Source organism: Myxocyprinus asiaticus, chromosome 6 (assembly GCF_019703515.2).
Source record: "Myxocyprinus asiaticus isolate MX2 ecotype Aquarium Trade chromosome 6, UBuf_Myxa_2, whole genome shotgun sequence".
NCBI classification, from domain to species: domain Eukaryota; kingdom Metazoa; phylum Chordata; class Actinopteri; order Cypriniformes; family Catostomidae; genus Myxocyprinus; species Myxocyprinus asiaticus.
In genome coordinates, this window is record NC_059349.1 from 30,609,599 (window position 1) to 30,626,828 (window position 17,230).

General features: G+C 42.9%; 1 protein-coding gene across 2 annotated transcripts in view; it reads left to right on the forward strand.

Moving 5' to 3' along the window:
• Positions 1-17,230, forward strand: part of LOC127442359 (cadherin-12-like) — a 50,326-nt gene that overhangs the window by 19,458 nt on the left and 13,638 nt on the right. For both annotated transcript variants that reach the window (XM_051700321.1, XM_051700322.1), the window contains 4 exons: positions 10,649-10,902; positions 12,501-12,637; positions 13,284-13,402; positions 15,798-15,912. In XM_051700321.1, coding sequence (XP_051556281.1) covers positions 10,649-10,902; positions 12,501-12,637; positions 13,284-13,402; positions 15,798-15,912 — 625 coding nt within the window. The remainder of the gene's footprint in view (positions 1-10,648; positions 10,903-12,500; positions 12,638-13,283; positions 13,403-15,797; positions 15,913-17,230) is intronic.

The following is a 17,230-nucleotide window of genomic DNA, read 5'->3' on the forward strand; positions in this document are numbered from 1 at the left end:
TAATTTATACCACCATAGTTCAGTTTGTGTAAACTGTTGTGCTAATTGAACAACTGCAATTTACATAAACAGTTCTGTGAACAAACATGGAGTGGATGTGTTGCAGTTGGTGTCCAAGATAGGAATAAAAGTTTGTGTATAAAGATTTGTCTTTGTGACATCTTTGTTTCAGCTTTTACCACATGGTAAGTTAATGCTTCTTCAAGAGGTCTTGAAGTTCCCTATCTGTCACTCACTCGACGGTGTGTCGATGTAGTGATACTAAGGGTCACTCTTGGGAGCCCGAGACACCTCTGGTCTTTGATAAAAGGCCAATGGAAATTGGCGAGTGGTATTTGCATGCCACTCCCCCGAATATACGGGTATAAATGGAGCTGGTATGCAACCACTCATTCAGATTTTCTCTTCGGAGCTGAACGGTCATGCTAACTGAGCTGAATTCCCACGACTGTTCATTCACCTCTGCTGAATCTGATGGCGCATTTCAGCGGCTTCTCCCTCCTCTGCACTGGTGCACTGCAGAGAATTTCCCTGGGCGCTTCGGCAGAAATAAGAGTATATTTCTCTAAAAGAGTATATTTCTCTAAAAGAGCGGCACACACGGAACGTCTTTTTAAAGACGCGTCTTTTTAAAGATGCCTTTCCTTTGTGTGTTATTCCTGGTTGTGCTCGTTATCTCTCTCCTTCTGACGGTCACGATCACTGTCTTTCATGTCTGGGCACTGCTCATGTGGAGACAGCATTCGTGGATGGGTCATGTACTCATTGCGAGAACATGTCCATGGCAACGATGCGGTCGCGGCTTACCTTCGTAAGAAAGCAAGCCACCCCAGAGGCTCCCCGCCTCGGTCCTTCTACCCACGGGTATGAGGCCAGCGCGGCTAGCACTGGGGGCGATTTGGGGACCCCAATGGGACTGCCACCTCCGGGTATCCCCCCGCGGACCTCCCGTTCCCCAGCACGCTCGTCTGCCCCAATCGGGCTTCCGGATGAGTCTCCGAGTGACGAAGGTCACGGCGCGTTCTCTCGGGTGGACGATGTCCACATTAGTGGTCCAGGAGCGCCACCTTTGGCTCAACCTGGTCGAGATGGGTGAGGCTGACAAGACACGGTTCCTTGCTGCCCCCATCTCCCAGGCTGGCCTATTCGGCGACACCGTCGAGGACTTTTTCCAGCTGTTCTCGACGGTGAAGCAGCAGACGGAGGCTATCCGGCATATCCTGCTCCGGCATGGCTCAAGATCCCACACCCCGTCTGCTCATCGCCAAGGGTGTCCCCCTGTGGTGACTGCACCGGCTCCGCCGCAGCCCGCCCCTTCAGCCCGGCCCTGGTGTGGAGTCCACCGCAGGAAGCAGACGCCACCCGTCTCGCGGCCGCCAAGAACCCAAGAAAGGTTTCAAAGCGCCCCTGAGACGGGCAAACAAGGGACGACAAAACCTGCTGCACTGGAGCTGGTAAGCAGACGGTTCCCCCGGTCAAGAGCCGGGAGGAGAATCTTTTTGTTACCTTTGCATTTAATTGCGCTGCATGCCCAAGTGGCTGCAGTACCCAAGAGTTCAGCAAGAGTGGTTTCATTGTTCCCTGGGTCACGTATCCGGTGTGCACGGCCGTCATCATGACCACCATCCACCACTCTATTTGGCAGGTTTGGTGCTCCAGCGGTGGTCTTCCCGCCCCTGAGCGCCCAGCTGTGGCACAAATCTGCCCCCGATGTGACAGTCTCCACGGGTCACGAGGACAGGCCTCTTTCTCCCCCATCCCAGGCTGTTCAGGGGGTGGTCACAAGGAGCCAGCTAAGTACTTCGATGTCCCTGAACTTAGCACGGCCACGACACGGTGTGGCACCTCGAGCTCTGCCCCACCGCAAGGCCCCACCCGCCGGTACATCCGACGAGATTGTCCCTTTGGTCCCCCTCGCACGGAGCTTGGATGCGTGGCTTGCGCATTCCAATCCGTCGCGATGGCTGGTCCGGACTGTCCGACTCGGCTACGCGATTCAGTTCGCCAGGCGTCCACCCAGGTTCAGCGGTATCCACTTCACCTTGGTGAAGGACCAAAACGCTGCTACCTTGCGCGCGGAGATCGCCACCCTCCAATGGAAGGGTGCGATAGAGCCTGTCCCTCCGGCCGAGATGTAGAAGGGGTTTTACTGCCCCTACTTCATCGTACCGAGAAAAGGCGGTGGGTTGCGGCCAATCTTGGACCTGCGAGACCTGAACTGGGCTTTACACAGACTCCTGTTCAAGATGCTGACACAAAAACGCATTCTGGTGAGTATCCGGCATTAAGATTGGTTCGCGGCGGTAGACCTGAAGGATGCGTACTTCCACATCTCAATTCTACCTCGACACAGACCCTTCCTGCGGTTTGCATTCGATGGTCAGGCATATCAGTACAAGGTCCTCCCTTTTGGCCTGTCCTTGTCTCCTCGCTTCTTCACAAAGGTCGCAGAGGCAGCCCTTGTCCCATTAAGGGAAGTGGGCATTCGCATTCTCAACTATCTTGATGATTGGCTAATCCTAGCTCACACTCGGGACATGTTGTGTGCACACAGGGACTTGGTGCTATCACACCTCAGCCGATTAGGGCTTCGGGTCAACTGGGAAAAGAGCTCCTCCCGGTTCAGAGCATCTCTTTCCTCGGTTTGGAGTTGGATGCAGTCTCTTTGACGGCGCGCCTCATGAACGAGCACGCAGATTCGGTACTGACCTGTTTGAAGGCGTTCAAACAGAAAACAGCGGTTCCACTGAAACTCTTTCAGAGGCTCCTGGGGCATATGGCATCCTCAGCGGTGGCCACCCCGCTCGGGTTGATGCATATGAGACTGCTTCAGCACTGGCTTCAGACTCGAGTCCCAAGATGGGCATGGCGCCGCGGGACACATCACGTGGTCATCACGCCGGTCTGTCACCGTCTTTTCAGCCCTTGGACCGACCTCTAGTTTCTACGGGCAGGAGTTCCCCTACAGCAGGTCTCCAGGCGTGTCATGGTCATGACAGATGCCTCCAAAATGGGCTGGGGCACTGTTTGCAATGGGCACGCAGCCGCCGGCTTATGGATAGGCCCGCGACTGCATTGGCACATCAACTGCCTCGAGTTGTTGGAAATTCTGCTCGTCCTGCGGAGGTTCCGGCCATTGACCCAGGGCAAGCACGTGTTAGTTCGGACAGACAACACGGCAACGGTTGCATATGTCAACCGCCAAGGTGGTCTGCACTCTCGTTGTATGTCACAACTCGCCCGCCATCTCCTCCTCTGGAGTCAGCAGCACTTCAAGTCGCTGCGAGCCACTCACATCCCGGGCGACCTCAACACTACAGTGGACGTGCTGTCACAGAAGGTTACCCTCAGGGGAGAGTGGAGACTCCACCCTCAGGTGGTCCAGCTGATTTGGAGTTGATTCGGACAGGCACAGGTTGACCTGTTCGCCTCCCAAGAATCCTCTCACTGCCCGCTCTGGTACGCCCTGACCGAGGCACCCCTCGGCATAGACGCGCTGGCACACAGCTGGCCTCCTGGCCTACGCAAATATGCGTTTCCCCCAGTGAGCCTATTTGCACAGACTCTGTGCAAGGTCAGGGAGGACGAGGAGCAGGTCATCCTGGTAGCACCCTACTAGCCCACCCAGACGTGGTTCTCAGACCTCACACTCCTCACGACAGCCCCCCCCCCCCCCCGGCAAATTCCCCTGAGGAAGGACCTTCGTTCTCAGGGACGGGGCACCATCTGGCACCCGCGCCCAGACCTCTGGAATCTCCATGTCTGTCCCCTGGACGGGACGTGGAAGACCTAAGCGGTCTACCACCCGCGGTGGTAGACACGATCACTCAGGCTAGGGCCCCCTCTACAAGGCACCTGTATGCCTTTAAGTGGCGTCTGTTAGCTAAGTGGTGTTCTTCCCGATGGGAAGACCCCAGAGATGCACAGTCGGATCGGTGCTTTCCTTCCTGCAGGAGAGGTTGGATGGTTGGCTGTCACCTTCCACCTTGAAGATGTACGTTGCTGCTATAGCAGCACACCATGACACAGTGGACGATAAGTCCTTAGGGAAGCATGACCTGATCATCAGGTTCCTGAGAGGCACCAGGAGGTTGAATCCCTCCAGACCACGCCTCGTTCCCTCATGGGACCTCTCTGTAATTCTTCAGGGTCTACAGAGCCTTTGAGCCTTTGCAGTCAGCTGAGTGTAAGGCACTTTCTTTGAAGACTGCCCTCCTGACTGCACTCACTTCCATCAAGAGGGTAGGAGACCTGCAAGTGTTCTCTGTCAGCAAAATGTGCCTGGAGTTCGGTCCAGGCTACTCTCACGTGATCCTGAGACCCCGACTGGGCTATGTGCCCAAGGTTCCCACGACCCCTTTTAGGGACCAGGTGGTGAACCTGCGAGCGCTGCCCCAGGAGGAGGCAGACCCAGCCCTGTCATTGCTGTGTCCGGTGCATGCTTTACGCATCTATTTGGATCGCACGCAGAGCTTTAGGATCTCTGAGCAGCTCTTTGTCTGCTTTGGTGCACAGCGGAAAGGAAGCACTGTCTCCAAGCAGAGGATCGCCCACTGGCTCATTGATGCCATAGCTATGGCATATCATGCCCAGGGCGTGCTGCCCCCGGTAGGGCTACGAGCCCATTCTACCAGGGGTATAGCAGCCTCCTGGGCCCTGGCCAGGGGTGCCTCTCTAACAGACATTTTCAGAGCAGCAGGCTGGGCAACACCCAACACCTTTGCAAGGTTCTACAACCTCCGGGTGGAACCGGTTTCATCCCAGGTAGTGGCACGCAATACAAGCGGATAAGCCCGGGATAGCTGGCCGGGTGTATCGCTTGCACATAGCGCCTTTCACCTCCTCTGAGCTGAAGACGTGTGCTATTAATTCCCAGTAGTGTTCACAAACTATGTTCCCTGGTTGACTTCCTCCGAGCCCTGTGGCAGTCGAGTTTTCGGAGAGACTTGCTGCCAGCCCAGTAAACGTGCTAACTAAGAGCCCTGTTCTGGGGTAGGTGCTCTGCATGTGGTGGTTCCCTGTAAGGTAACCCCATGCGATGTATATCTTCCGCTAATTTGTTTCCCTGTTGGTAAACTGCGTCTTTCTTGGGCAGAGCCCCCTCTGCCACAGTCTCCATGTTTGTAGTAACTCCTCCCCCGTTGGGTAGGATCTACCACGAGACTCTCCACATGGTCGGCAAGACCATGTGATGTATTTTTCCACTTAAATATCCCCCCCACTCTTTGGGCGAGATGTGGTCTCCGCGGTGTCCTCCCCTTGGGAGGGACACCCCCTGACTAGACCTGGTGGCCCAGTCAGATAATCCCCCTTGTTTTTTAGGGAGTGGAAAAAAAGAAGGGGAAAAGAGGCTACGACTGGGTTAGCCTGTCTCTATCTTTTGGGTAGTCGACTTGTCCCCAAAGGGCCGTTCGACACTCATAACTATGTTGGGGGAGGTTACGTGTCGGCCTGGTGCGCTGGCTACGAGGCACACAGTTGTCTGCCCGTCACACTCCGCCAGTTCACGTAACACAGTTCAGCCAGTTGCGGCATTTTGTATAGGGACCCTTAGTGTCACTACATCGACACAGCGTCGAGTGAGTGACAGATAGGGAACGTCATGGTTACTTGCGTAACCTCCGTTCCCTGATGGAGGGAACGAGACGTTGTGTCCCTCCTGCCACAACGCTGAACTACCTGCTGAAATGGCAGGACCTTGTCTCGGCTCCTCAGCATAAAACCTGAATGAGTGGTTGCACACCAGCTCCTTTTATACCCGTATGTCCGGGGGAGTGGCATGCAAATACCACACACCAATTTTCATTGGCCTTTTATCAAAGACCAGAGGTGTCTCGGGCTCCCAAGAGTGACCCCTAGTGTCACTACATCTACACAATGTCTCGTTCCCTCCATCAGGGAACGGAGGTTACGCAAGTAACCGTGACAATATTTATGGTCTTTAACTCAACTCTGGACTTGGGAAAACCTTAGGATGGGGGGTGTGATTAGTTGCTAAGAAACCACTCATGGACTGATGAGAAGTCTTTTCCAACATGTTGGAAGGTCTTTTCTGCCTTGTGAAGGGTGTCTGGCAGTTGTCCGAGCAGCTTATCTGATGGCTGTGCTTGACATTTGTTTCTGCCATGATCCAATCAAAATGGAGCAACTTTTCTTTGCCTTGAAAGTTAGAGAGGGGCTCTGCCATAAACTGGCTTATGGAATGTCATCTGGTCTGATGGTTCACCACATATATATAATTTTTGTGGTGTCAAAAAACAAAAAAAAACATTGAATTGTTTCTGTTGCAAAATAAAAATACTTCCATGAGCAAAAAACAAATAAATCATTTAGCCTGTTTTTAATACCGTATATCATTAATATAATATTTTAATTACCATAAAGTAGGCTCAATCAAGCTACTTAGAGTTGCCACAATCAAACTACAGTAGTCAAGATAACCATGGGCGCCTGCAGGATTTCATCTGAAGGTATGCACAGAAATCTGCTTAATACTGTCAAGTTCCTGGGTAGGGCTGCACCAGCTGTGCATTAGGTCTTACGTAAGTTGGGACGTAAAGTTCACACTAAGGGGTTAGTAACTACAGTTAGTTTGTAACTAAGTCAGTGCTTAATTTGTTTGCACCACCTGTTCTTAAGGCAAGACTTAACTAGTAGGTCGTAAGCTCTCTGTAAAGTAATGCATAGTCACATATTATGATGTTTACCTATATTTATCCAATAAGCAGCCTTGAAATTTGAACACAGAAGTGTTTAACAGCCGTGAACTTCAATTTGATCTTGTTACAGTTGATGTTCAAACCTTGTTTGCTCATGTAACTATAAACTGTAAAGTATATCCCCATTAAAATATGATGCGTAATAAAAGTAGATTTGATAAATAGTAAATACATTTGATAAATTTTCCCTGTGTAAATAACAATACATAGGAACTGTATTTAAAATAAATAAGGGGTGATAAATAAATGCTAATACAGCAGGCTGGAAAAATAGACATTTATTAATTTTAATATCCTATATATATTTTGAATGTGTTGAAACTTGACACCGGGCGACGCATCCTGAAGACTGCACCGTTAGATCGGTTTCATTCTGAAGAGCCGCTTAAAAGTAAGGTTTTTTTTCTCTCTCTCTCGTAAATGTTAACGAGTGTAAATGTCAACATCATACTGTATGTCAAAAGGATTGAAGCCTGTCACGCAAAACATGTTATAAAATTAATGTTATAAAATATCAGTCTGCTTTTTTATTCCAACCGTTACTCCTGGTCGGAGTCTTCCGTAAATATTTAGTTTATACGTAGGGTTAAGTTTAATGGTGCAATGCTCAAATATTTAGTAGTACGTAAATTGTGACTTAGAGCCCACTTATGCCACAACTAGGCTAAGTTGTAACTTACGTATAGCTGGTGCAACCGGCCCCTGGTACTTGTGTTTTTGTGTTTGTTCTGTCTTGTGTATCAAGTGTCAGGATACTGCCACTCCGGTTAGTCTTGTTTATAGTTTTTTGGCTGGATACTGACACTATTGTTGTGTAAGTGCACATGGCTTTGTGTTCTTCATTGCCATGTGCACTCATGTCAGGTCAGTCTTTAGTGATACCCCGCCCCCTCGTTTACCTAGTTACCTTTGTTATCTGTTCCACCTACCTTCCTCGTTACTCTCCTCATTTCCTTCCCTTTATATTCCCCTTGTGTGTGCTTGTCTGTGTCGGTTCGTTGTCATTTCTCCTGTCCAGACGGTTTTCTAGATTTGGGTCCTGGCTTCCTGTCTGCATTCATGGTACGTGCAGTGTGTACGGCCGTACAGCTGCAGGCGCCGCTGAAGATAACCATCAGTTAATAAAAAAAAAAAATCAACATGCTTTTTTCATCGTCTTATTATCTCGGAACAGTAAAGCTAATTGTGTACTGAAAAAAAAATATCCTGAAAATGTGCTTCTTGTGGTAACATCTAAATTAACTAGTTTTACTCAAGTCAGAAATATTATTGACATCAGTGAATCAACCTGGATGGATTAGATTACACCAACAAAACTCATTTTTAAGGGTTCATCAGATAGAAATACGCTATATTGCCAAAAGTATTCGCTCACCCATCCAAATAATTGAATTCAGGTGTTCCAATCACTTCCATGGCCACAGGTGTATAAAATGAAGTACCTAGGCATGCAGACTGCTTCTACAAACATTTGTGAAAGAATGGGCCGCTCTCAGGAGCTCAGTGAATTCCAGCGTGGTACTGTGATAGGATGCCACCTGTGCAACAAGTCCAGTCGTGAAATTTCCTCGCTACTAAATATTCCACAGTCAACTGTCAGTAGTATTATAACAAAGTGGAAGCAATTGGGAATGACAGCAACTCAGCCACGAAGTGGTAGGCCACGTAAAATGACAGAGCGTGGTCAGTGGATGCTGAGGCGCATAGTGCGCTGAGGTCGCCAACTTTCTGCAGAGTCAATCGCTACAGACCTCCAAAGTTCATGTGGCCTTCAGATTAGCTCAAGAACAGTGCGTAGAGAGCTTCATGGAATGGGTTTCCATGGCCGAGCAGCTGCATCCAAGCCATACATCACCAAGTGCAATGCAAAGCATCGGATGCAGTGGTGTAAAGCACACCGCCACTGGACTCTAGAGCAGTGGAGACGCGTTCTCTGGAGTGACGAATCACGCTTCTCCATCTGGCAATCTGATGGACGAGTCTGGGTTTGGCGGTTGCCAGGAGAACGGTACTTGTCTGACTGCATTGTGCCAACTGTGAAGTTTGGTGGAGGGGGATTATGGTGTGGGGTTGTTTTTCAGGAGCTGGGCTTGGCCCCTTAGTTCCAGTGAAAGGAACTCTGAATGCTTCAGCATACCAAGAGATTTTGGACAATTCCATGCTCGCAACTTTGTGGGAACAGTTTGGGGATGGCCCCTTCCTGTTCCAACATGACTGCGCACCAGTGCACAAAGCAAGGTCCATAAAGACATGGATGAGCGAGTTTGGTGTGGAAGAACTTGACTGGCCTGCACAGAGTCCTGACCTCAACCCGATAGAGCACCTTTGGGATGAATTAGAGCGAAGACTGCGAGCCAGGCCTTCTCGTCCAACATCAGTGTCTGACCTCACAAATGCGCTTCTGGAAGAATGGTCAAAAATTCCCATAAACACACTCCTAAACCTTGTGGAAAGCCTTCCCAGAAGAGTTGAAGCTGTTATAGCTGCAAAGGGTGGGCCGACGTCATATTAAACCCTATGGATTAAGAATGGGATGTCACTTAAGTTCATATGCGTCTAAAGGCAGATGAGCGAGTACTTTTGGCAATATAGTGTAGCTCCTTGAGGTAACAATTGCAGGTCATTTATTTCCAGAGCATTACAGAGCATACAAAAATTATTAGCATTTCCTTATTTAAAGTGGACTAAACTGTGTTGAAAGTTTTAATAGCATTGCTGGAGTTCTGAATTTTGCTGTCTGTTATGGAGAGGATAGCTGCTACAACTCTGTGGTTTTCAGGTGTTACTGTGTAAAATTCTGCCTTTTACATAGCTGAATGAGCACAGAGATGCAACACCCACTGCCCAAAGACTTTTCTCCCTGCTTTCTGCCTTTCCTCATTTTTTTTTCTTGTAATTCCAGGGAAAATTCAGAGCCAGCCTTTCCTTTCCGTTCCCCTAACATCTGATCTCTGCATGAGTCCTCTGTTGTGAAAAGCATTTTCAGTTAGATCATGTCTTTGATTTTCATGCCCTGAATAAAGTTGGCTGTACTATCTTGTGCTTTGAGAAACTGTAAAAAAGTCTCTCAAAAAAAAAAAAAAAAAAAAAAAACAAAAGAAATTAAAAACAAAATTAATAAAATAATAATAATAATAATAATAATAATAATAATTCCTTGTTGGCTTAATAAAACTTATGTAAATTAATTAGTTTGATATGGTGAAAATACTACTATTTGTATATATGAAAGTTACATGTTTAACAAGGTTTTGAAAGTGGAACTGCAATGTAATTTATATTTAGGCCTATTTTTGCATTCGGCAAAATATGTATCCAAAGCAACTTGCATTCAATATGTATATTTGATCAGTTTGTATGTTGCTTTGGAATCAAACCCATGACTTGACATTGATAGGATTATGCTCTATCAGTTAAGCTACAGGGATATTGTTGCACTACAATGCCCCCAAAGTCAGTTGCTGTCAGTCTTTAAAGGGACTTAAACACTTTAAAAGTGTTCAATGCAATAAAAGCTTTAAATACAACAAACAAATCAACTAAAAATATATATCTAGAACACCTACTATGACTTTCTCACCTTTTTCACCTCTCACGAGTTTGCATCCCTGAATCAAATTTTTCAGGTTTATTTAGCAGGATTAAATAGCATTTTTGACTTAAATAAAACCAGTTCATTTAGATGTTTTAACATGAAGCACATTTTTAGGTTGCCTGACAATATGTTTTTTTTACACTATTTTGATACAACTATTTTCATTGAAATAAAAATATTTTATTTATTTATTTATTACAGAGCAGGATAGAGCCAGTCAGTATCTTCCTCTACTGTCACAAAAATACAAATTAAAGAGATCAATGAATTGCAGGTAAACCCTTTGGTATAAATTGATGTAAGAACTCGTAAGAACTCATTATTCATTTTACAGCACCTAGACTTTGAGACCAGGAAGGCTTTCACCTTTAAAGTGGAAGCTTCAAATGCAGTTCTTGATCATCGCTTCCTACATTTGGGACCTTTTAAGGACACTGCCACAGTGAAAGTGAATGTTCTGGATGTTGAAGAACCTCCTGTCTTCAGCCAACAATCTTACAGCTTGGAGACATACGAGGACACACCAGTGGGCATTATTGTCGGAGCAGTCACAGCTGAGGACCTGGATGTAGGCAACAGTCCTGTTAGGTATGCAAGCAGCACAAATAAGTGCTTATATACATGGATCTCTGTGGGAATTCCTTTTTAAAGCCACTTTATATGAAGTCCAAGTATACATAGACAACATAAAACAATAACAAACCTGTGGTCCCATGGTTTATGTCTGTAAATCTCTCAGGCATCTGCATCTCAGTTTGGCCATCTTGTTATGAACAGTGTTCACTGCTTTGATTGAATCCACTCTGACAAACTTCTGCTGCAGTTTGCAAGTGTGAACCTTATTTAATGTGGCACATTTCCTTTTTGGTCCCATCTTCATTTAAGTGCCTTTGAAAGTGTTACAGTGTTGATATTAAAAGCATCTGAAAGCATGACGCAAAAGTATTATCTTTATAGAAGTATTTGTTTTACAGTAATATGAATATTTCATGTAGGGTACACAAATGGAAGTGGAGCCCTGTGTTAAATATTTTAACTACATTTCCCATTTGTAACCCATGGTGCTAAAATCGGTTAAAGTAGTGTTGAATTCATAAGTTAATTTTAACTGATGTGGATTCAAATTCTAAATTCTAAAAGCATTTTTATTATTATTATAAATGTTAGCTATGTCAGCTGTGGGTGGTTATTATTTAATGTATTTGATCTTTATGTTGACATACACATTAGTTTTTTAACCTTTTGTGTGATGTCCAGTGAGTGATATGAAATGAGATGGGGCAGGTGAGAGATGGAGAAAGTGCAAATTTCTAAATTTTTAGTTTTGTAACACCATCGTTTTCCGAAGTATGCGGTAATAGAGAGCATTTTCGAAAGTCTCAATTTTCAAAGTTTCAATGTGGTTGAGAGTAGTAAACGTGCATAGAAAAAGCAATGTGTTTTCAAATGAAAACAGATTTGTGTTGATGTAGCCAACGAGGCTAATGTTCAAAATGGAATAATACCAAAAAATTAAAAATAATAATAAAAAATCAATTATGTTAAATAGTGTGCATTATGCAACCATAAATGTCATAAAAATGCTACATTTTTGTCCTCATGAACTCAATAAGATGCATGTTTAATTCAATGATTGGAGTCCAGTTATCGTCTTGGAAATAAATAGTTATTTTAATCCAATTTCTTTAGTGACAATTTCTATTTTTTTGGCAGTTTGATCAAAATCACACTGAAAATGGAAGGTAAAGTCAGCGTATTGCATTGTGGGATACACTAATCCATGCTGTTTGCTTGGGTTGCATAAAATGTATGCATGTAATATGTCAAATGTAATAACTTATCCGGGTACAACATGCATGCAGAACATTTGCACACTGTGTGCAATAGTGCATGCTGCAAAAACAGCATAAATTATAGAATGCCATTTTGAACATACACAGGTTTTTTTTTAAATTTTTTAGATTTGAATTCTTATCAGTTAAAATTACCTGACCTGTGGGTAACACACTGGTTTTTGAGAGATACAGTAACACACCAAACACAGAGACCTGATGAGATTCCTTGAATCGAAAAAAAAAAAAAAAAAAAATAAAATTTGATCTGTCTTTTTTTAACTGTTATGAATATGTTTAAATTTCCTGTACATTCTAAAAAGAAAACAAATCAATATCCCTCTCGATTTTAAGGTATTCTATTGAGTGGAGAAAGGATTCTGAAAACCATTTTGACATTGACTCTGTTGAAGGAACTCTATCTGTCAGCGAAGCCCTGGACAGAGAGACGAATTCTGAACACAACGTCACTGTTGTAGCAACAAAATTTAGTAAGTATGATAGTGTTGTATGTTTCACCCAGATGTACAGATACAATATGGCATGCATAGACAACTGATCATAAAAGTGTTGCATGTAATTTATAACTGTAGATTATGTAAAATGGGGATGTATCCCAGTTGCATCCAAACATTTCTAATGATCACATCCCCATCCAGTGGAGATTACTGAGAATACAGCAATGCATCACTCATAAAGCTTAAAATAAAATGTAAAAAATATAAATCATACAGCTCACAATAAAGTTAAAAATCAAGAGATTTGTCAACTGAATAAGTCAAATGTCAACTTGTAAAGATTATGCAATACATCCACAAAAAACAACAAAAAGATTTGATTTTGAAATCCAGCCATTTTGAAATGTTTTCTCTCTCTCTCTCTCTCTCTCTCTCTCTCTCTCTCTCTCTCTCTCTCTCTCTCTCTCTCTTTTGTAGCTATAATAGATTCCATAAAAGGATTTGTTATAACATTAAATTAACTTCATCAGATCCTCAAGAGTGTCACTTAGTGTCAGTATTACATGTAGAAGACTTTCATTAGCCCTTTTCTTTCTAAGTACATGAAATGTGTCTGATATTTTTCAGTTCCTAGTGATCTATTTTCTCTCATTGAACAATATCTTGTGTGATCTTTCAGACAAGCCTCTGCTGTCCAGCAAAGTTACTGTCACAATCAAGGTGCTGGATGTCAATGAGTTCCCTCCAGAGCTTGCCTTATATGAGACGTTTGTTTGTGAAAATGCAAAAGTAGGGCAAGTAAGTGTGTGTGTGTGTGTGTGTGTGTGTGTGTGTGTGTGTGTGTGTGGGTGCGTGTGTGTGTGTGTTTGTGTGTGTGTGTGTGTGCGCGCGCGCGTGTGAGAGCTTCTGGACCTTTTGTTCAGTGCTGCCGTGAATTAATGTTAGAGAACTGTGCCTTGATCTTTTTTCATTCTAAAGTGTGCTACTCCCAGGACAACATTGCCAGTCAGTGTCTTCCTGCTGAGTTTGTTATTGTAGCTTCCTTGCTTAGAGTCAGAATTATGGAAGAGAAACACTAAGTTGTGAGAAATATGTGAACAAGATGACACAGCGGGGCCTTTTCACAATTTAGTAAATACAGTTACAGTCAACCAACCAACACAAACCTTTGCAAAATAATACTGTATATGCAATTTTCAAGGTGAAGCAACAGACCAATGTAAATACCATATTAAATTTAACGCAAAATATAACAAGCCTTTGTGTGTCCATTCTGTTCAAAAGGTTGTACTGCCTTAAATGGATAGTTCACCCAAAAATGAAGATTATATCATCATTTATTAACCCTCATATTGTTCCAAACCCATTTGACTTTCTTTTTTTTTTTTTCTCTTCTTTTTTTTCTGTGGAACACAAAAGATGTTAGACAGTATGTTAGTCTCAGTAATCATGAACTTCGATTAAATCTTTATTCCATTTAAAGGTGCTGTTAGCGATTTTAGATGTTCTACTTCCACGAGACTGAGCTGTTGGATTAGCCACGCCCCCTTTTCCCAAAACCCCACACTCCAAAGCTGATGTTGAGCTAATGAGCTTAATTGAGACCGACAGTCTCAATTAACGGTTGTTAAAAACAACAGCAGCAAAATAGCGCCCTCAACTGACAACTGTTATGAACAACATGGCTTAAAAATGGCAGTAAGTCTCAATAATTTGCTGCATTACAACACTATGAGAACATGCAAAATGATTGATAGGTCGAAAGCGTCATTGTCCGAGGTCCACGTACACATTTTTGTTTGATGTTTACAGAATCTAGAGCTGTCACAGAGACAGGTGAGATATCTTACACTTATTTCAGTAATATATCTCAGGGAGTAGGAACAATTTTTGCATACCTTTCCATGAAAAAATAGCTTACAGCACCTTTAATGAAAGTGAATGGTGACTGAGTCCGTTATTCTTCTTAACTTCTCATTTTGTGTTCCATGGTAGAAAGAAAGTTATTCAGGTTTGGAACAACATGAGGATGGCTAAATGATGAAAGAATTTTCATTATTGGGAAACATTTCCCTTTAAGGTCCTATATCACATCTCATTTTTACAGTTTTGTGTCCACTGGAAATATATTCAATGTTTTTAATAAACAATCAATACAAACGTATGGCGTCTACTAAGGTCCATACTCCAATTTATTCTAAATGACCATCATCAATCCATGATGGTACTGCAGTGGGTCTGCACTCAATATTTGAGCAATTTGAATGAACATTAATGATCTAATGATCATTATATAATGTTGTAATGTTAGTTAATGTTCTTAATTACAGTTATTGGTAACACTTTACATTAAGGTTCAATCCATTTACATTAGTTAATGCATTAGGTATCATGAACTAAAAATTAACACTATTTTTACAGAATGTATTAATCTTGGTTAAGGTTAATTTATGAAAAATTAATTTTTTCATTGTTATTTCATGCTATAATTATAAAAAGTTCATAATGTAGTAACTAATTTTAATGTATACACTTTTAATTTAATTGTATTATTATATGTTTAAATGAATATGAAAATTAATAAGTGCTGTAAAAGTATTGTTCTTTGTTAGTTCATGTTACATAATGTTGAAGAATACAGCCTTATTGTAAAATGTTACCAAGTTATTATACAGTAAAGTGATACCGAGAATATTTTGGTTTGAGAGTCTTGGTGCAGGGTCCTTGGTTCTGTTATAGTCAAAAGCTAATGAGTTTAAACTTGTTCAACTAAATGTTTTATTACATTAATAAATACTGATGATAAACACTAATGATAAATGAATAATATATGCTGAGGTATGCTTAATTTATTTGTGCAGATTTATAGTATATCTGAAAAATTGCTAAGGGAAAAAAAGATTATAGATGTTTTAAACTGACAACTATAAAGAATTTACTTTCTGCTGTGGTATATCATGTCTCTCACCCTGCATGCTTGGTCTATGGAGCTGACAGTGCTCAAGTCATAAGTTATGCCCCATTTGATTCATAAGGGCAACCTCAAAACCATTTCTCTGAGGTTTGATGACTCAAGCATGTAAGCTCTGTCGCTGGCTTTTAAACATTCTAAATTTTTTAATGAAATATGTGTGCTCTGTTTGTGGTGTTGCCCAGGAGTTTTAATCAGATAATTGTCTTCTCTGTTCCCTAGGTGATTCAGATCATAAGTGCCACAGACAGAGACATGCCCACTGTAGAACACAGATTCTACTTCAAATCCCCTTCACACATCAGAAACAGAAACTTCACAATCAGGGATTTTGGAAGTAAGTAGGAAAGTCTTAAAGATGAACAGTATATGACTCATCACTTACAGACATATATAAAGGTTATTTTCAACTTAATGATTATGGACCATTTTTTCATATTGTTGAATACCACAGACAATAATCTGGCAACACTTTACAATACGGTTGTGTTTGTTAATATTAGTAAATGCATTAGGTATCATTAACTAACAATGAACAATATTTTATTATAACGTTTATTAATCTTGGTTTATGTTAATTTATGAAAATAAAATTATTAATCATTGATAGTTTATGTTGGTTTCTAATGTATTACGAAATAACTTTTTATTTTAAGATTAATACATTTAGTAAAAGTATTGTTTATTGTTATTTCATGTTAACTAATGTTGTTAACTAATGTTAACGAATACAACCTTATTGTAAAGTGTTACCAATAATTTTGACTCATCCCTCAGTTATGTACAAACAGAAAAAATTACAGTAAATACACATATATTGTATAAAATAAGACATTACTTTAAAGGTGAATTATGTTTATATATATATATATATATATATATATATATATATATATATATATATATATATATATATATATACACACTATATTGCCAAAAGTATTCGCTCACCCATCCAAATAATTGAATTCAGGTGTTCCAATCACTTCCATGGCCACAGGTGTATAAAATGAAGCACCTAGGCATGCAGACTGCTTCTACAAACATTTGTGAAAGAATGGGCCACTCTCAGGAGCTCAGTGAATTCCAGCGTGGTACTGTGATAGGATGCCACCAGTGCAACAAGTCCAGTCGTGAAATTTCCTCGCTACTAAATATTCCACAGTCAACTGTCAGTGGTATTATAACAAAGTGGAAGCGATTGGGAATGACAGCAACTCAGCCACGAAGTGGTAGGCCACGTAAAATGACAGAGCAGGGTCAGCGGATGCTGAGGCGCATGGTGCGCAGAGGTCGCCAACTTTCTGCAGAGTCAATCGCTACAGACCTCCAAAGTTCATGTGGCCTTCAGATTAGCTCACGAACAGTGCATAGAGAGCTTCATGGAATGGGTTTCCATGGCCGAGCAGCTGCATCCAAGCCATACATCACCAAGTGCAATGCAAAGCGTCAGATGCAGTGGTGTAAAGCACGCCGCCACTGGACTCTAGAGCAGTGGAGACGCGTTCCCTGGAGTGACAAATCACGCTTCTCCATCTGGCAATCTGATGGACGAGTCTGGGTTTGGCGGTTGCCAGGAGAACAGTACTTGTCTGACTGCATTGTGCCAACTGTGAAGTTTGGTGGAGGGGGGATTATGGTGTGGGGTTGTTTTT